We start from the raw sequence: 19944 nt of genomic DNA, 5'->3' as shown, positions 1-19944 counted from the left end.
ATATACTGCTACATAATATTAAATATTAAAGAGAAAGATGAAGCAGGGAAGAGGGATAGAAAGTGTATGTGTGGTGGAGGAAGGGGACTGAAATGATAGCAAGGTAGGCCAGGCACTTTGGTATAAATGGAAAAAAAAAAATTTGACGGGGTCAGGTCTTCCTCAAATATGAATGGTGTTTACTGTACAATTATCTTGATTAAGCATCCTCTTAATTCTGTGACTCAAAGAACAGGATCTGTTTCTTTGCAAACAGAGCAGAATTTGTACTTTCAATGCTACTTGTCACCATTTAGGAAGAGGATGGGGTTTTGATGCTTCTCCCCACCAAGAGAAATACTTAAAAAGGTCAACTTCCATCATTCCATTTAGCATTCATTAGCTCTCCCCTCACTTGGGGCAGGATATATACCGAGGCCCATGAGGTCTCGCAAGTCTTGTTTGGAAAAACACTCTTGTCAGGGCACAGGAGAGAATTAGGGTAAATCCCCAGACAGGGCTTTTCTCTCTGGAAAATTGCCAGAGGGGACCATGCTCTTGACATTACAGAGCTAAAGAAGAGTTTTCAAGACTCTTTCTATTTCCATCCGAGTTCTTTTGTATGCTGGGTTGCCTGCCATTATGTTTATGTAATTCTGACAGTGTTCTTAATGACACACTAACAGATTGTAAAACACGCTGCTGGCATTTACTTGTTTTTTATATTTTTAAAACAATGTCCTTCATGTAACAGTAGTTAAGCGCGGCAGAAGGACATCATCAGAGGCATGGTTAAACTGTAATTTACACCATTAGGAAGGCAGGAGCAATTTTTATTGCCTGGCAATTTTCTTGCTGAAATATTTGGACCATATGGCTCAATTTGTGTAATAACCTTAATTTCTGCACCCTTCAGGTCTGCCTCCATCTCCTACGGAATGGTAAAATGCGGTTTAGCAGAAAAGGCAACTGTCTATACTTAGAGAGTTGAGATTAATAACTTGTCACGTCCTGTTTTTGGTGAAGGAATTCGAACAGCAGCCAGATGGTATCTCTACAAATAACTGTCAGGGGTCTTGATCTAATCAATACAATGTATTAATACATCTCCCTTTGCTGTTTCTCCAGGGGCCAGTGCACAACATCTGGAAAGAGTGGGGGGGCCCGCCAAGTAGAAAGCCGATTCTTTTCAGAATCAAACTGAGCCCAATTAATTTTTCATGTATCCTTGATAACTGTTTCATAATGAGCTATGCGTCTTGACGGATTTGGGGTTGGCAGAGCAGGCTGCCCCTGCTTTCTATCCCCATTCAGTCCACTTATAGAAACCAACCCATTAATCAAGCTATCTGGCATAAAACCTGAATCTCAGCTCAGCAAGAGATCAATAACCATCCTAAAAAAACACAGAACCAGCCACTAATGGGCACAGGTATCCAGCCATGACACTAGTAATTGCTTGAGCAAAAATAAAACTCTGTATCATAATCACCCAATAGGAACTTATATGAGAAAATTCATTACTTGTGTCTTGTCAAAAAGTAACATTTACATGCATTAAAAAAATACTGTAATTTTACTATCTAGACATGACTATTATCTTTCAGAGGTAGACAATGCACCTTTTGGAATGGATTAAAACTCTCTGATTTTGTAATGTGAACATTTAATAATTTAAGTATCATAGAAAATGTTTAAAAATTAGTTATTTCACTTATTTTAAATTCAGAGTACCTGAGGGACTCCTTCATACAGTCTTTAGCCCAACTATATATGATGCACAGCGAGCCTACTGTGGTGAGAACTCTGATGTGACATCTCTTGGGTCAGAATTCTTCCCTTTTTGGCTGCCTTAATGGTGAGATTTATAATACAAACCATCAACTCATTCTTTTCCCAATGGTTTCATCTCAAACCCTTACTCCCTGACCAAATTCAAAGCAGTGCTTGTACTTTTCAGCTAGCACATCTCTTTTAGCTTGACAGGCAGGGATTTCTGCATTCTGAGTCCCTCAGAAAGAGAGACCCAACATCTTTGTCTACGGAGAAAAATTCAGAGCAGAGAAGGGGAGATGGAGGAAACACACATGGCATACGTCCTGAATTACGGCTTGCTTGGTGAAACAGTCCTTGGCGGCTCTCAGACAACAGGTGGAAACCTGTTTTGCCTTTAGGAGAGTCTGAGATTTTCATTAGGAAAAAACTCCTGGGAAGTACTGCCATAGAGACAGTCCTTCATTGGCTGATAATCTGATCAAATCCTGCCAAGATGATAGAAAGGTCTAAGGAATCATCCAGGAACTTGAGGGTGATGCCACATTCATCTTTTCTGACAGCAGGACTAAGACTCATGATTCTCTGTGTGTTCAGTCAACGCTTTGTGGTTCCAGAGAGTGAGTGCTGGGTTTGGAAGCAGAGGAAGGAGTTAGGACAGCCCCAGGTTCTTTTAAATGTTTGTAAGTACAGTCAATGCTTATGCACAACCAAAAATAATTGCTTATTATTTTGTAATTTATCCCTCCCTTTATTTGCTCTAAGAACACCATGGGCCCCAGAGAGGAGAGACTTTGCATCTGTTGTAGCTTCTGTGCATGACAGAGTCTGAAAAGAAACTTAAGGTGAACAGCTGATGAATGGAGGAGTCCTATAATATTTCTTGGTCTTGATCAACCACTTTAGATTTTGTGTGTATTGGTCCTCAAATGCAAACAACGCACAGTTTTCACACGTGCATTAGTTTTCAGACAAGCTCAAGTTTTCAACTTTCACTTTGTTTACTGATGCTCAGTGTGACGGAGAAGGCAATGGCACCCCACTCCAGTACTCTTGCCTGGAAAATCCCATGGATGGAGGAGCCTGGTGGGCTACAGTCCATGGGGTCGCTAAGAGTTGGACACGACTGAGCGACTTCACTTTCACTTTTCACTTTCCTGCATTGGAGAAGGAAATGTCAACCCACTCCAGTGTTCTTGCCTGGAGAATCCCAGGGACGGCAGAGCCTGGTGCGTTGCCGTCTATGGGGTCACACACAGTCGGACACGACTGAAGCGACTTAGCAGCAGCAGCTCAGTGTGAATGAACAGAAAGTACCCTGATTATGGTATGATTCTAGTGGAGTTGCATCGCATCAAACAAGAAAGCTATTTCAACAAATGGATTACAGGACACACTACAATCTGAGATTTGGGATCCACATACATGGTATTCATAATTTTCAATTTTGAGAATTTCATTAGCAAAATATTTAATACATACAAATTTAAACCCTCTGTGACAAAAAGAAAATGCTATTTTGGGGCCTCCTACTTCACAGCTATCATCCCCAAGGCTAGCCATTGGAACTTAGTAACATCCAGCTACAGCATTAACAAGATGTTTCACCTTAAACATTATATCGAGATAAAAAAAGATTCATTTGGAAACCCATCACATATGTATTCACAGGTGGTGGGTGTGGGTCATTGCATTTGGATTAAAAAGCAAATGTCTCTCTCTACATGAGAGGTCACTGGCTGGTGTAAGGCAAAATCTTTTCACTGTTCGGCATAATTAAAATATTCCAACAGTGGTTTCAGTAATTTAAAAATCACGGTATTGTTGTAATATTTTTCTAGGCTTCAGGAGCTCACCATTGTTTGGCCCAATCAAATCTGGGAACACTGGAGAAGTTATCACCCATCAAGGTAATTACTTTCAAGTTGAAATAATTACTCTATCAATGTTAATGGTCTTTCAACTTCAATAAAGCCCTCCCCTGCCGATAATCACGGCTAACCTCTTGCTCTAATGCAATTCCCTCTCTATTTAGTAGGTTATATTACAGCCGTTACAGTGGTCACTTGTCCTGAACAGCTGCTGAATTTCACTTTGATCGGCTGTGAACCATAAAAGAATTGGTCATCTGTGTATGATTCCCCCTCACCCAGAAGCCCTTGCAGAGCTCAGAACGTGATCTCTTGGCTACAAAGGGGGATTTGGGAGCAGCCATCTTGTCTCAGGTACTGGTGACTTTGCACTGGCGACAAGAGCCCTGGAGTTCAATTAGCTTCTGCCCTTCACTGCCATTTACAGCTTGCTGTCTCTGCTAAATAGTGCATATTCTGAATTTATGACCTGGGCCTGTTTAGAGTGTGGGCTAGTTCCTTTTACTTTCATACATATATTTGTGTACATATCCATATATACATATATTATTAAAAATTTTTTTTCTTTGGCAAAAGTCACATAATATAAAACATATTATTTTAACCATCTGGAACTATGCAGGTCAGCACTAGGTACTTTCACATTGTGGAGTTCTCACATCATCCATCTCCTGAATTTTTATCTTCCTAAACTGAAACTCTTTCCCCATTAAACTCTTAACTCCCTATCCCCTCTCCCCTTCCCAGGCATCTACCAATGTACTTTCTGACTCTATGAATTTGACTATCCTAAGTATATTGTAATAAATGGAATCAAACAGTATTTGTTAACAAGGCTCTGAGAAAAATCTTGGTGTCTAAATAGAGCTTCCTTATAATTCAGTTAAAGAGCAGGAAAAAACAACATACCTGAGTTAAAGGGCAAACAGTCTTCCCACCCGTGTCCCATACACCGATGGCAAAAGTGAAGTGGGTGGCTGCCAACTTGGCTGCATCTGTATGATTTGGGAAGTGTGTGTGTGTGTGTGTGTGTGTGTGCAAAAGACCATATGTTTTGTTGATATGATCTCAGCTCCAAGGGAACGGGCAGGGTCCTGTGAGTGTCACGGCAGGTAAACAGAGCGGCATCTAGAGTGGGAATGGCCTGAGGAGGACTCTTAGGGTGACCAGTGTGAGATGTTGATGGTCCTGAGGGGAGACGGGTCAGGACTAAACCTCAGGGAGATGAAAAGCATATTCTCGCTCTGGGAAACTTAGGAAGGAAACAGAGTCTAACCCAGTATCTGAGATATTACCTGGAAATTAACAGTAAGGTATGAGGAAACGTTTAAATTTGCAAGCTCAGCATTTTGTTGCAAGGTAAGGCTTGCTTAAAAGAAACACAACCTAAGTTTTCCCAAAGGGGTTTCTTAGGTGGCTCAGTAGGTACAGAATCTGCCTGCCAGTGCAGGACATGCAGGAGACATGGGTTTGATTCCTGGGTCTGGAAAATCCCCTGGAGTAGGAAATAGCAATGCACTCCAATATTCTTGCCTGGAAAATTCCATGGACAGAGATGTCTGACAGGTTAGAGTCCAAAGGGTCACCCACGGGGTCACAGAGTTGGACATGACTGAACACAGCACAGCAACACAGGTTTTCCAGTCATGACAAAATTCATATAGTTGCTTTATATTGCTATTTCCAGTCTTAAAATATTTTGCAAATGCATTCATTTATTTAGTCCTTGCAACAACAAGTCCTGTGTGAGGTAAGTAACACTATAGTTCAAACTTGACAATTAAGTAGGATGCTGGATCCATCTGAAGTGTAACAATGTGATCATTTGAGAAGTGGACATCATGGGACCTTCAAGCAGAAGATTCAACATACTGTTGAATGTTGAATCAGAAGTAGAATCAACAGAACTTAGGAAAAGATTGGATATGGAAGCAAAGTAGAGGACTCAAGCCACACAACTTATGGTGCGGCTTAGGAAACTAGAAAGATGATGGATCCATTTAGCTATGTAACAGGGTGTGCTGCAGAATAATGACTAGAATTTAGAAAAATATGTGACTCCTGCCTATTGAGAAACCTGTATGCTGGTGAAGAAGCAACAGTTAGAACTGGACATGGAAAATCGGACTGGTTCAAAATTGGGAAAGGAGTATGTCAAGGCTGTATATTGTCACTCTGCTTATTTAACTTATATATAGAGTACATTATGTGAAATGCTGGGCTGGATGAAGCACAAGGTGAAATCAAGATTGCTGGGAGAAATATCAATAACCTCAATAGGCAGATGACACTACTCTAACGGCAGAAGGTGAAGAGGAACTAAAGAGCCTCTTGATGAAAGTGAAAGAGAAGAGTGAAAAGCTGGCTTAAGACTCAGCATCCAAAAAACAAAGATCATGGCATCTGGTCCTATCACTTCATGGCAAATATGTGGGGAAAAAGTGCAAACAGTGACAGATTTTATTTTCTTGGGCTTCAAAATCAATGTGGACAGTGACTGCAGCCATGAAATTAAAAGAGGCTTGCTCCTTGGAAGAAAAGCTATTGATAAACCTAGATGGCATATTAAAAAGAAGAGACGTCACTTAGCGGACAAAGGTCCACGTAGTCAAAGCTATGGTTTTTCTAGTAGTCATGCACAGATGTGAGTTGAACCATAAAGGAGGCTGAGTTGATGCTTTCAAGTTGTGGTGCTGGAGAAGACTCTTGAGAGTCCCTTGGACAGTGAAGATATCAAACTAGTCAATCCTAAAGGAAATCAACCCTGATTATTCATTGGAAGGACTGATGTTGAAACTGAAGCTCCAATATTCTGGCCACCTGATGCGAAGAGCTGACTCACTGGAAAAGACCCTGATGCTGGGAAAGACTGAAGGCAGGAGGAGAAGGGGGTGACAGAGGATGAGATGGTTAGATAGCATCACTTACTCAATGGACATAAGTTTGAGCAAACTCCTGAAGGACAGGGAATCTTGGTGTGCTGCAGTCCAGGGGGCTGCAAAGAGTTGGACATGACTTAGCGACTGAATAACAATGCAGCTCTACTGGAAGTGCTAGGTAAACGTCTGCACGACTTACAGAAAGTATCAGGTTTACATCTTCAAGTTCATCTTCCCTCTGAAGATCTGTTTAAGACAACTTATATAAGAGAAGATCCAGGTTTATGAAAAGCAAGTTCCAGAGAGGAATTCTGTAGGGCAGTGTCTCCAGGTTATCTCTTTACCACTTGAGAGAGGGAGGGGAAGTGCTCCACATTCCTCTCTCAGGCATATGAAGGACACCCTAGATCAGGGGTTCCCAGCCTCCAGCATCTAATGCCTGATGATCGGAGGTGGAGCTGATATAATAATAACAGAAATAAAGTCCACAATAAATGTAACGTGCGTGAATCATCCTGAAGCCATTCCCCCCATGCCAGTCTGTGGGAAAACTGTCTTCCACAAAACTGGTACCTGATGTCAAAAAGGTACCACTGCCCTGGAGAACATCAGGAAGAAATTGAGGGTGCCTGCAAAAAAGGCAAGATGGACCTTCCACTCTCTTCAAGAGGCCAGCTATGGAGGTAAAGAGACTTATAGGGCAATTTTTATGCAGCCACCAGGGTGAAGAAGGGTCTTCTGAGATTCTTACATGATCCCAGGATTTGGGGATCATGGCCTAACACAGAAGCTGATACCTGCTTCTCTTTCAATGAATTCTCAAGTTCTGAGGCTGGCTGGGTCCCACCCAGTGGTAAAGCAAGTAGAGAAGATAGTGCTGGACTAGTTGTACTTCCCTTTTTAAACAGAACAACTTTTCCACAAGCCTATGAATGTCAAGAAAGGAATGAGTTTTGCTAACATGCTAGGTCCTGATATTGGCTGATGTTTTGGGAGAGGGGAACCTACACGTAGAAGGCTGTGGGTGGATCTTTGGGGGCAGTAATGGACAAGCATGCAAGAAATTTGCCAAAGAGTGTGTTGCCTGCATCAGGAACTGTGAAGCATGGAATTTCCCGTGGGAGACGTCTATGTAACCCATAAAAAAAAAATCCCATGAGACATTTACACATACGAAGGCAATGGTAGATGGACCAGAACAATATTAGGCTCTGTCTCTTTTAGTTTAATTTTATCTTTTCTACCATGACCCTTGGGAAATCAAGAACAAAAGAAATAAAAATGGACATGCCCTCTATTCCCCACTGTTGATGCCTTAACATAAGTCAGGCTTTAGACTGGATTTTTTAGCATACAAATGAGTCTTGATTACCAAAACTGGACTGGTCCTTGTCACTGAAAGTGACTGGAAAACCATGGAACTTGCTCTAGAGATCTCATGAGCAAAGAAGGAAGTCTTGATAAAGCTTGTGGAATAAAGTGGTTGGAGATAAGTAAGGCCCTTCCAAGGAACCAGTTACACAAAGTTCAAGACTTACACGTTTTTTTATGCCCAATAATGTTGAGCAAGAAGATTGGTTAGGTATTAGGGTAGGGTAGGGTATTAGAAAAAAGCAGAAAGATAACAGAAGCCTAATAAATGAACAGTTGAGAGCAAACAAAGGTCTTTACAATAAAAAATGGGTTGTACCAACACGTTGTTTTGTGTGACATCTACTCTCCCATAGTTTGTATCAGAATGAATGATGTTATTACTCATATTCTATAATGTGAAAGCCCCAACTGACACAGAAAGTATGGCTATTGTTTTTATCACTATTTTTTCTTGATTTTGGAACAACAGTCACCAAAGTAGTCTTTTTAGATAACTGTATTTCCCAAAGCATTTCTTTTGACTTATCAGTGGATCTGGGGAAAAATGCCAAGAACAATCAAATTTAAGAGCTCCAACTAATTCAAGATCATATGTAAAGAGCAATAATATTTTACATTAGACTAAGCCAAAATGAAAATGGGATTAAAAATAAATCATTGATTTATTCACAAACTCCCTATCATATGGCAATTATAAAGAGTCTCATTTTTTTCCCCTTACATATCTACTTAATGGTAAAGAGATTTGCGACAACCACAAGGGGACGTTTTGAATACTTCCTCTGTGACACTGGGCGAGGAAGTTTGGCAATTAGAATCTAGAAACTAGAGTCTGTAATTCTGGATTTTATTTCCAGATCGGAAGCCAACTTTTAGTGACCCATATAATTTGCTTACTCCTCAGCACCGCATGCTCGATTCTACGTACAGAGCGAGGGACCATCTATCTTTCAGGGGACTGGGCAAGTGTCTAATCTGGGCTCAATGTTTTATAACCCTGTGGGGTGAGCAGGGATATACTGACAGCACAGACTGACAGGTGAACCACTTTTGCCTTTCTGTCCCAAGTTATTTTTGCCAGTGTGATAGCAGGTGCCAGGGAAAAAAAGCAAACACATCTGAATGGTGGCAACAGTACCGCCAACCTCACCAGGAGTGTTCCCTGTAAATACCACCATGGAACTCTCCCGTGCCAAGCAAGGCTACATGCAGTTTCTCTCCTGACACCGCACAATTCATCACCGAGCTAATTGGGAGGGGGCTTAAGGACTTCTACCTAAAGCTGGTTTTCAGTAGAGGAGGGGCTTGGTTTGAAGAGACCCTAAGGAACTAGATATCTCTCTCTTCGCCTTAGAAGAATCTCTGTAGGTCCAAACAGAGATGAAACTTTTCATGTGATTAGGAGAGAAGCTGGTGATACCTTAAAAGCCATCCTCTTTCTATTTCGTCTCTCCTGCTGCCTCTGCTGCTGTTGCTCCTGCCAACACATATGCTCTCCACCCCCATGGAGGGCCCCCACTGCCAGTTCTCCATCCATTGCCACCATCAGGAGGACTCATGCATTCATTGCACCTGTTTTATGAGGCTCTCCCAGCTACGCCCAGCTGTCTATAAACAGCTCTGGGGGGACTCTGGGACAAGTCAGTGATGGCACGACTCTACACACAATTTATTGGTGACTTCTCGTGGGGGATGGGATCCCAAGAGAAACAAGAGACTAAATGAGGGGCATTAGTGACACCTCTTGCAAGTCTGGGAACTGGACTGTAATCCTGGATTGTGGGCATGGATTCTGTATCTCACAAGTCGAAAATGTAGTTCCTTTGCTCTGGTGCATTTCAGCCACAGTTGTCAATGAAACAAAAAGTTGGAAAATATCCTAGGAGAGGCACAGAAATGGAAAGAGGTAGTGAAGACATTTAGTTGATGTAGGAATTGGAAAAACAGTGAGTAGAGCCAGGAAGGCCATAGAGAGATTTAAAAGGAAATCACCACAGAAATGGCAAGGACCTAACAGAAGCAGAAAATTAAGAAGTGGCAAGAACACACAGAAGAACTATACAAGAAAAGTCTTAATGACCTTGATAACCATGATGGTGTAGTCACTCACCTAGAACCAGACATCCTGGAGTGTGAAGTCAAGTGGGCCTTAGGAAGCATTAGTGGATGGAATTCTAGCTGAACTATTTCAAATCATAAAAGATGATGCTATGAAAGTGCTGCACTCAATATATCAGCAAATCTGGAAAACGCAGCAGTGGCCACAGGACTGAAAAAGGCCAGTTTTCATTCTAATCCCAAATAAAGGCAATGCCAAAGAATTGCCACACAATTACACTCATTTCATATGCTAGCAAGGTTATGTGCAAAATCCTTCCAGCTATGTTTCAGCAGTTTGTGAACTGAGAATTTCTGTATGTACAACCTGGGTTTAGAAAAGGCAGAGGAACCAGATATCAAATTGCCAACATTTGTTGGATCATGGAGAAAGCAAGGGAGTTCCAGAAAAAATATGTACTTCTGTTTCATTGACTACATTGACTGTATGGATCACAATAAACTTTGGAAAATTCTTTCGCCTGTCTCCTGAGAAACTTGTATGCAGCTCAAAAAGCATATATTCTCTAGAACTGAACATGGAACAATGGACCAGTTCAGAATTGGGAAAGGAGTACATTAAAGCTATATATTATCACCCTGCTTATTTAACTTATATGCAAAGTACATGATGCAAAATGCTGGGCAGGATGACTCACAAGCTGGAATCAAGATTATTGGAAGAAATATTAACAACCTCAGATATACAGGTGATATCACTCTAATAGCAGAAAGTAAAGAGGAACTAAAGAGCTTCTTAATGAAGGTAAAAGAGGGGAGTGAAAAAGCTGACTTGAAACTTAACATTCAAAAAACTAAGATCATGGATCCAGTCCCATCACTTCACAGCAAATAGAAGAGGAAAATGTGGAAGCAGTGCAAGATTTTATTTTCCTGGGCTCCAAAATCACTGTGGATGGTGACTGCAGCTGTGAAATTAAAAGACACTTGCTCCTTGGAAGAAAAGCTATGACAAACCTAGATAACATATTAAAAATCAGAGATATCACTTTGCTGACAAAGGTCCAAGTAGTCAAAGCTATGGTTTTTCCAGTAGTCATGTATGGATGGGAAAACTGGATCATAAGGAAGGCTAAGCACTGAAGAATTGATGCTTTCAAACTATGGTGTTGGAGAAGACTCAAGAATCCCTTGGACTGCAAGGAGATGAAACCAGTCAATCTGAAAGAAATCAACTCTGAATATTCTTTGGAAGGACTGATGGTAAAGCTGAAGCTCCAATACTTTGGCCACTTGATGCGAAAAGCTAATTTATTGGGAAAGACCCTGATGCTGGGAAAGGTTGAAGGCAAAAGAAGAAGGAGGTGGCAGAGTATGAGATGGTTAGATAGCATCACTGACTCAGAGGACATGAATTTGAGCCAACTCAGGGGAGACGGTGGAGGAAGAGGAGCCTGGCATGCTACAGTCCATGGGGTCTCAAAGAGTTGGATATGACTTAGCAATTGAAAAACAACATCAACACATGAGCAGCAGAAACTCAGAAGCAAAGAACCTTATAAGCCTGAAATGCCTAGCAGTGAAAAATCTGTGTCTCAGACTTGACTACTCTCTTCCCTCAGAGTCTCTGCCCCATAGCCCAGCTGCATGGCAGACTTCTCTCATACAGTAGAAGGTAGTATAGAGTATTGGCAAATTGAATAGAGTACTCAATGACTATTTGCTAAATTGGATTGAATGGTCAATAACATGTTCTTGACCCCGAGGTTCCAATATACTAGTATAGAAAGAAGTAATGCTATTTTGAATAGGAAGAGATGGACCTCAAATATAGGAGGAGGGATTTGGATAGGCTAAAAGGAACATTCTTCTCTGATAATGAGGAATTGGAAAGAACCTCTAGAATCTCCTTCTTTAGGTATCTTTAAAAATGGTTGAACACATTCTCTTGGGGACATAGGAATGGATGAAACTCAAAGACAATAGTTTGTTTTCTTGATTACTTCTTTCAAAGACATCAGTCCATAAAGAGTCATGGACACTTTGTCTAGTAAACAGAATGTCATAACTCTAGCCTGATTGCTTTGTGGAATATGTCCTTGATTGCTAAAGAGTTCAAATGGGACTTTTCTTGATGACCCTAATGAAATTTCCTCTTGAGATACTCAGGGACAAAGATCCAGGTTTTGGAGGACCACTTTGAACACACACACATACATACACTCAAAAGCAGAATGCAGAAATACTGTTTCTCAATTATTCTGGCTCTTCTTTTTAACACTGCAAAGATTAATCTTTAGAAAAATGGAGGAATAAAGCAATATTGGTCTGGTAAGTGAATGTTGGGGAAGGCCTATCCAAGAGACATGCAAGGCTTAAAGCTTGAGGCTATAAACCTTCCTCTTTTGAAGGAACTTTTTAGCGTGATAAAAATAGAATCAAACAGCTTAAATAAAGAACATAGTTCATTGAATACTTTGAGTATTGCGCTGTAAAATGAAACTGGATATGAAGGGATGAGGGCTTCCCAGATAGCTCAGTGGTAAAGAATCCGCCTGCCAATGTAGGAGATGCAGGAGAAGTGGGTTGAATCCCACTGTCAGGAAGATCCACTGGAGAAGGGAATGGAAGCCCACTCCAGTATTCTTGCCTGGGAAATCCCATGATCAAAGGAGACTGGCAGGCTACAGTCCATGGGGTCACAAAGAGTAGAACATGACTGAGCAAATAAACAAACAAAAATGTGAAGAGAAGACTTAGAGGCTAAGTCATGTTGGAATTCTGGTAGAACTTTCTGAGAGATTAAATGTTTAGGCTCATATCTATGAAAGCCATATTTAAAAGATTAGAAGTTTAATAATCGCAATAATGATGTTGTCAATAAAATATATTTAAATTAAGATGTCTCATTCAGAAAGCTCCTGTCAAGGATTTTTCAGTATTCTTCTTTCAGGGTGGAAGTTGAGGACATGAATACAAGGGTACGGTGGGAGATAATAGATTTCCCCATGGTTCACATAACTAAAAAAGAACTTCTACGCTTTAGAACATTGCTTCTAATCGTATAATGAGGGCACTGTTAAATGTAATATAAAAGACCATGATATATAAATTAAGTGTCAAATAAAAAATACATTCTTAATTCTAAATATAAGTGAAGAATTCTTTCTGATATAAAATTCAGCAAAATCTTTTTGGATCCATCTCCTTGAGTAATGAAAATAAAAACAAAAATAAATGGGACCAAATCAAAGTTACAAGCTTTTGCACTGCAAAGGAAACCATAAACAAAATGAAAAGCGAACCCACAGAATGGGAGAAAATATTTGCAAATGAAGTAACTGACAAGGGATTAATCTCCAAAATTTACAAACAGCTCATGCAGCTCTATATAAAAAAATAAACAACCTAATCAAAAAATGGGCAGAAAATATAAATAGACATTTCTCCAAAGAAGACATATAGATGGCCAAGAGGTATATAAAAGATGCTCAACATTGATAATTATTGCTGCTGCTGCTGCTAAGTCGCTTTAGTCGTGTCCAACTCTGTGCGACCCCATAGATGGCAGCCCACCAGGCTCCCCCGTCCCTGGGATTCTCCAGGCAAGAACACTGGAGTGGGTTGCCATTTCCTTCTCCAATGCATGAAAGTGAGAAGTGAAAGTGAAGTCGCTCAGTCATGTCCAACTCTTAGCGACCCCATGGACTGCAGCCCACCAGGCTTCTCTGTCCATGGGATTTTCCAGGCAAGAGTAGTGGAGTGGGGTACCATTGCCTTCTCCGTGATAATTATTAGAGAAATGCAAATTTAAAAAAATTAGTATCACCTCACACCAGTCTGAGTGGCCATCATCAAACATTCTATAAACAATATATGCTGGAGAGAATGTGGAGAAAGGGAACCTTCTTATACTGTTCATGGGTATATAAATTGGTACAGCCACTATGGAGAACAGTATGGAGGTTCTTTGTAAAACTAAAAATAAAACTACCATATGGTCCAGCAATCCCAATCCTGGGCATTAGAGTTTTCTAATCTGAAAAAACACAAGCACCTCAATACCCACTGCAGTACTATTTACAATATCCAAGACATAGAAGCAACCTAAATGTCCTTTGACAGAGGAAAGGATATAGAAGATGTGGTACATATATACAAGGGACTGTTACTCAGCCATAAAAAAATGAAAGAATGACATTTGCCACATTATAGATGGACTTAGAGATTAAATTTCTAAGTGAAGTCAGATAAAGACAAATATCATGATATCACTTATATGTGGAATCTAAGAAAAAAATGATACAAATGAGCTTATTTGCAAAATATAAACAGACCCACAGACTCAGAGAACAAATTTATGGTTACCAAAGATGAAATGTAGGGGAGGAGGGGTCAATTAGGAGCTTGGGATTAACATATACAAACTATATATAAAATATAAAGCCTTGTTGATAGTCAACAAGGACCTACTGTATAGCATAGGAACTCTACTCAACATTCTGCAATGACTTATATGGGAAAAAATGGATATATGAAATGCATGACTGAATCACTTTGCTGTGCACCTGAAAGGAATACAACATTGTAAACCATCTATATTCCAATATAAACAAAAATTAAGTTAAAAACGAAGATTTCTTTAATTCATACATTGCTTATTTCTTAGTCATAGGAGAAATTTGAACATTGATAGTGAGAAAATATTACATTCTATTCATTTATGAAGATTCTTCTGGAGTTTCATTAAAATATGTTTGCCTCACCTTATTTAGGTATTTTGGGTATCCTCTATAAGATAACCTTCATGTTAATTGGGCTTCCAAAACTGGAAGCATAGAAAATGATCTGGTCTTTGAAAATGATGCCTTATGTTGTCCAGTTTTTCTTCCTTGTGAGGGGTTTGCATATTTAGGACAGTCATTGCACATTTTGAAAACCATGTGTGTTTCACTCCCAAGACCATAATGTTTCATCTTTCCCATGAAATCCCTTCAGTCAAGGTTTCCTGCTGACCTCCCAGAGCATTTCATTCTGTCTTTCCTATTTTGTTAATATCTGCTACCTGCCCATCATTCTGCTCAATGCTGGGGAGAGTCAGGGCTGCCAACTAATATCTATGAGACATAATTTGATTAATTTGGGGTTTTACAGATCTTTACTAAGATTAAACTTTTTTAAATAAAATAATAATAGTTATTAGAAAAAATAAAAAAGAGAGAATTACATGAAGCAAAATGTAAAACTGTCTCCTCTCCTTACAGGTAGCCTTATTGATAAGGGCAGAGAAGTTCCTTGTCCCAATATATCTCCTCTCTATACTTACGATATTCTAGAACTTTTTATACAAATAGAATCACATTTACAAACTTTCCAGAGCATTTCTTGCTTAACACTTTTGATGTATGATGTTTTCATGTGTTGTGGTTTGTGGCCAGTAGGTGGTGGGGTCTGGGATCTGAATCCCAGTGTGGTGAATATTACAGGCTGTAACCCACTGCTTCGCTTACTTTTTAGTGCTCAATTCTCATCTCTGCAATATTATTAGAGAGAAAGCTCCCTGAGAGAAGGACCATGCTGTTTTTTGTATCTTCTATAGAACATAAGGCTATGCCAGGTACAAAGAAAGCTCTCAGGAGATAGAAGGTAAATTGAATTAAGGGTGGTATGGGCCAGAGGAGGCCAGCCCTGAAAAATCACCATTGAGTTATAGTGCATGTGATGTATATGTATAATTATATCTATATATCTAGATAGGTATATCTAGAAATTAAATTTTCTTTTTCCTCAAAGAGTCAATAATATCGTATTTACATATGTGACATGTCTAATTTTATCTGAGCTTCATCCCTGTGAGGTGCAGAGGGAAACATTTAATACTTCCATTTAATGGGTTTGGAAGTCATGCAAAGAGAGATTCAGTTATTTTTTGGCAGTAACACAGATTAACTATGATCTGAACACTGGTCTCCAGTATCCCTTATACTTAGTTCAGTATCCTGTCCCCATGACTACTTTGCAACTTTTGCACTTAACAATTCCCATATATTTAAGCATCTGCTGCTGCTGCTGCTAAGTCACTTCAGTAATGTCCGACTCTGTGCGACCCCATAGATGGCAGCCCACCAGGCTCCCCCGTCCCTGAGATTCTCCAGGCAAGAACACTGGAGTGGGCTGCCATTTCCTTCACCAATGCATGAAAGTGAAAAGTGAAAGTGAACTTGCTCAGTCGTGTCCAACTCTTAGCGACCCCATGGACTGCAGCCTACCAGGCTCCTCCGCCCATGGGATTTTCCAGGCAAGAGTACTAGAGCGGGGTGCCATTGCCTTCTCCGATTTAAGCATCAAGTAAAGAAAAATGATAAGCCAGCTAAGAAAATTAATGTCAACATATTAACCACATAAGTACCTATTCTTAAACACAATGGAATATTTCAGCCATAAAAAGGAACAAAATTGGGTTCAATGTACAGCCATGGATAGACATAGAGATGTCATACAGAATGAAGTCAGAAAGAGAAAAACATATATTAATGCAAATATGTGGAATCCAGGAAAATAGTAGAGATGATCTAATTTGCAAAACAGAAATTGAGACACAGACATAGAGATCAAGCATATGGATACCAAGGGTGAAGGGAGGGGTGACAGGATGAATAGGGAGATAGGGATTGTCATATATACACTATTGATGCTCTGCATAAAATAGATACCCAAAGGGAAAAAATAGATAACAAGTAAGATCCTACTTTATAACACAGGGAATTCTACTCCATGCTCTGTGGTGACCTAAATGGGACAGGAAATCCAAAAAAGAGGGGATATATGTATATGTCTACTGCTGCTGCTGCTAAGTCGCTTCAGTCGTGTCCGACTCTGCGACCCCATAGACGGCAGCCCACCAGGCTCCCCCGTCCCTGGGATTCTCCAGGCAAGAACACTGGAGTGGGCTGCCATTTCCTTCTCCAACGCATGAAAGTGAAAAGTGAAAGTGAAGTCGCTCAGTCGTGTCTGACTCTTAGCGACCCCATGGACTACAGCCTACCTGGACCATAAAGAAGGCTGAGCATTGAAGAATTGATACTTTTGAATTGTGGTGCTGGAAAAGACTCTTAGGAGTCCTTGGACAGCAAGGAGATCAAAACAGCCAATCCTGAAGGAAATCAACCCTGAATATTCACTGAAAGGACTGATGCTGAAGCTGAAGCTCCAATATTTTGGCCACCTGACGTGAAGAGCCAACTCATTGGCAAAGACCCTGATGCTGGGAAAGATTGAAGGCAAAAGGAGAAAGGGACATCAAAGGACGAGATGGTTAGATAGTATCACTAACTCAATGGACGTAAGTTTGAGAAAGCTCCAGGAGATAGTGAAGGACAGGGAAGCCTGGTGAGCTACAACTCATGGGGTTGCAAAGAGTCGGACATGATTTAGCAGTTGAACAACAACAATGGCTAATTCACTTTGCTCTACAGTAGAAACTATTAATAACAGACCATTGTAAAGCAGGTACACCTCAATAAAAATTAATTTAAAAATCTAAGTACCTGTTATTCTTTTTTTTTTTCTTTTTTCTAAAGTTCTTACCATCACTGTGAAAGCATGCACAGCAGAGAAGTTCAAGGTCGGGTCATCAGTTTTCTGTTGGTAAACCACACGATACTGGAAGATGATGCCATTGGGAGAGTCTGGCTCGGTCCAGTTCAACAGAACTGAATGGGCACCGGTGACTTGAGCCCAAGGTGCCGGGAAATCTTGAGGTGGGGCTTCCAGAGTTCGTGCTGATGACCATGGACTCTCCACAGAGCCCCTGGAGTTACAGGCTCTGACCCGATACTCATAGAGCGTGAAAGGCCTCAAAGTGTCTGCATCGTCAATAAATTCAAGGGCTCCTTCTGACCAGACAAACACAAGGGATTCCTCTTCAATGCCAGTAGGACGTCTGAAAGGAAACCAGGAAGGAGTCAGTGACACCGCACACTCTCTTGAGTTTGTGGACAGAGTAAGAAATTGCTTTTTAGAAGAATTCGTTACAAACTCAATTTTTCAACAGTCCCGTTAACAAAATGAACATGGTAAGTCTAATAATACGAGTTTGCTTCGGAACTCTTTAAAGGGCAAAAGTCAAATTTATTTCCGATGGCTTCTCCAAAACCTAGTAAAAAGCAGAGTATGCTCAAAATATTCTTTCAACTATCTAAGAAAGGAATTTAGTCCCATCTTTAGATTTTACTGATGTCAAAATTGGGGCTCATGAAGTCAGACAGAAAAAAACAAGTAACTATCACTTTGTTGTACATCTGAAACTAACAGAACATTTTAAATCAATTATATTTCAACCTTCCCCCCCCACACCCCCAAAAACCCCTAAGGCCCATGCAAACTCTTCTGGGATTCAATATATAGAGCATCGGAGAAGGAAACAGCAACCCACTCCAGTATTCTTGCCTGGAGAATCCCATGGACGACAGAGCCTGGTGAGCTACAGTCTAGGGGGTTGCAGAGTTGAACACGACTGAGCAACTAACACCCACCCACACACACATAGAGCATTAAATGTCTAAGTAAGAGAAATGGAATTGTCACTTGTTAGAATGACCCCAAATATGTTATATGATATTTCATTTGGAACAGACACTTGCTAATCTGGGTATAAAATCATGATGCAGACCTGACCAGAATGGGAAGTTTCCAAGGAATTGTGGTTGGTTTCTTTCTGTGTTACCAGCATTTGAACCCAGTAAGCTCAATAAAACTTTTTTAAAAAATTAAAGTATAGTTAATTTACAAAGGGGTGTTAATTTCTACTATACAGCAAAGTGATTCGGTAGATACATTCTTTTCTATATCCATTTCCATTACGGTATATCTGAGACTACTGAATATAGTTCCCTGTGCTTTACAGTAGGACCTTGTGGTTTATCTATTCTACATATAACGGTTTGCAAGTACTAACCCCAAACTTCCAGTCCAAGTAATTTTTTGAATGAATGGCCCAAAGTCATATAATTCCATGAGTTTTCTGCATCTTTGCCTCATCTCTATCAACCCTTCTTTCCTATGAGGGTAAGTATTCTAGGATGGGGAAGAATTATACCCAAGGGATGACCCTTTCCTCATTTTGCTTTATCTCCAGTTAAAAGATTGATGAATAAATGAGTATTTTCCAGGCTGTTAGGGGTATTTAATTAACTCACTCTTCAGATGCTGGCATGTTCACATGCTGCCATATCAGATTAACCATCAAAATGGAAAGGGTTATTAAGACAAAGTAAATGACAGTACCTTTCAAGAAAAGGCAGGATATTTAAAATCTTTGGCTTTGAGAATTTGATGATACTCAAGTAGATAAGTCACTATGACCCGGGAAAGAGCAATGACAGTCTACCTGCTGGAGGCTGTGAAGAACTCACAGATAATCCCAGTGACCTGCAATTACGGTTCAACAACCCACCTCATGACTCCGTGCCACCATACTGGGCCAGACTCTGCACCCCGTACAGGTGTGCAGGGTTCGGCCTTTGTACTTGCTGCTGACACCAGGTACCAGGTGCATCAGTGGGATGGATCCATTCTAATGAGGACCACAGGGCTCACAGCCAAAAACTCCTCTCGGTAAGTTTTTCAAAAGGTGTTTGCTGAGAATACAATGCAGCAGACAAACACCTGAACCTCTATGGGAAAATAAAATGGTCTGTTTTGTCTGGCTTCAAACTTTCTATGACAATTGAATGAATTTTTGTTAAACTCTCATGAATTCCTACATTGAGGTGTAGCCACAGTTGTCATAAAACTGACATTCTATTAAAACAGAAAAGAAAAAACAAAACAAAAAGGAAAAAAAGTAGGAGAAAACATAAAAAATTAAAAAAAAGAACACACACACACAATGGATATTCTTTGTTTTTACTTTTTTAATGGAAGGATAAGTGCTTTGCAGAATTTTGTTGTTTTCTGTCAAACCTCAACATGAATCAGCCATAAGATACACACATATCCCCTCCCTCCTG

At 40.2% G+C, this 19944-nt stretch overlaps 1 protein-coding gene across 1 annotated transcript in view; it reads right to left on the bottom strand.

Annotated features, from left to right (window-relative positions):
- USH2A (Usher syndrome 2A (autosomal recessive, mild)) overlaps positions 1-19944 on the bottom strand; it is a 939168-nt gene that overhangs the window by 123796 nt on the left and 795428 nt on the right. Inside the window, exon 62 of the mRNA XM_010853294.1 lies at positions 17522-17876. Coding sequence (XP_010851596.1) covers positions 17522-17876 — 355 coding nt within the window. The remainder of the gene's footprint in view (positions 1-17521; positions 17877-19944) is intronic.

The sequence above is a fragment of the Bison bison genome, unplaced genomic scaffold (genome assembly GCF_000754665.1).
Source record: "Bison bison bison isolate TAMUID 2011002044 unplaced genomic scaffold, Bison_UMD1.0 scf7180017864325, whole genome shotgun sequence".
In the NCBI taxonomy this organism is placed as follows: Eukaryota; Metazoa; Chordata; class Mammalia; order Artiodactyla; family Bovidae; genus Bison; species Bison bison.
The sequence above is the reverse complement of the archived record's forward strand: the minus strand, read 5'-3'. Positions and strand labels throughout refer to the sequence as shown.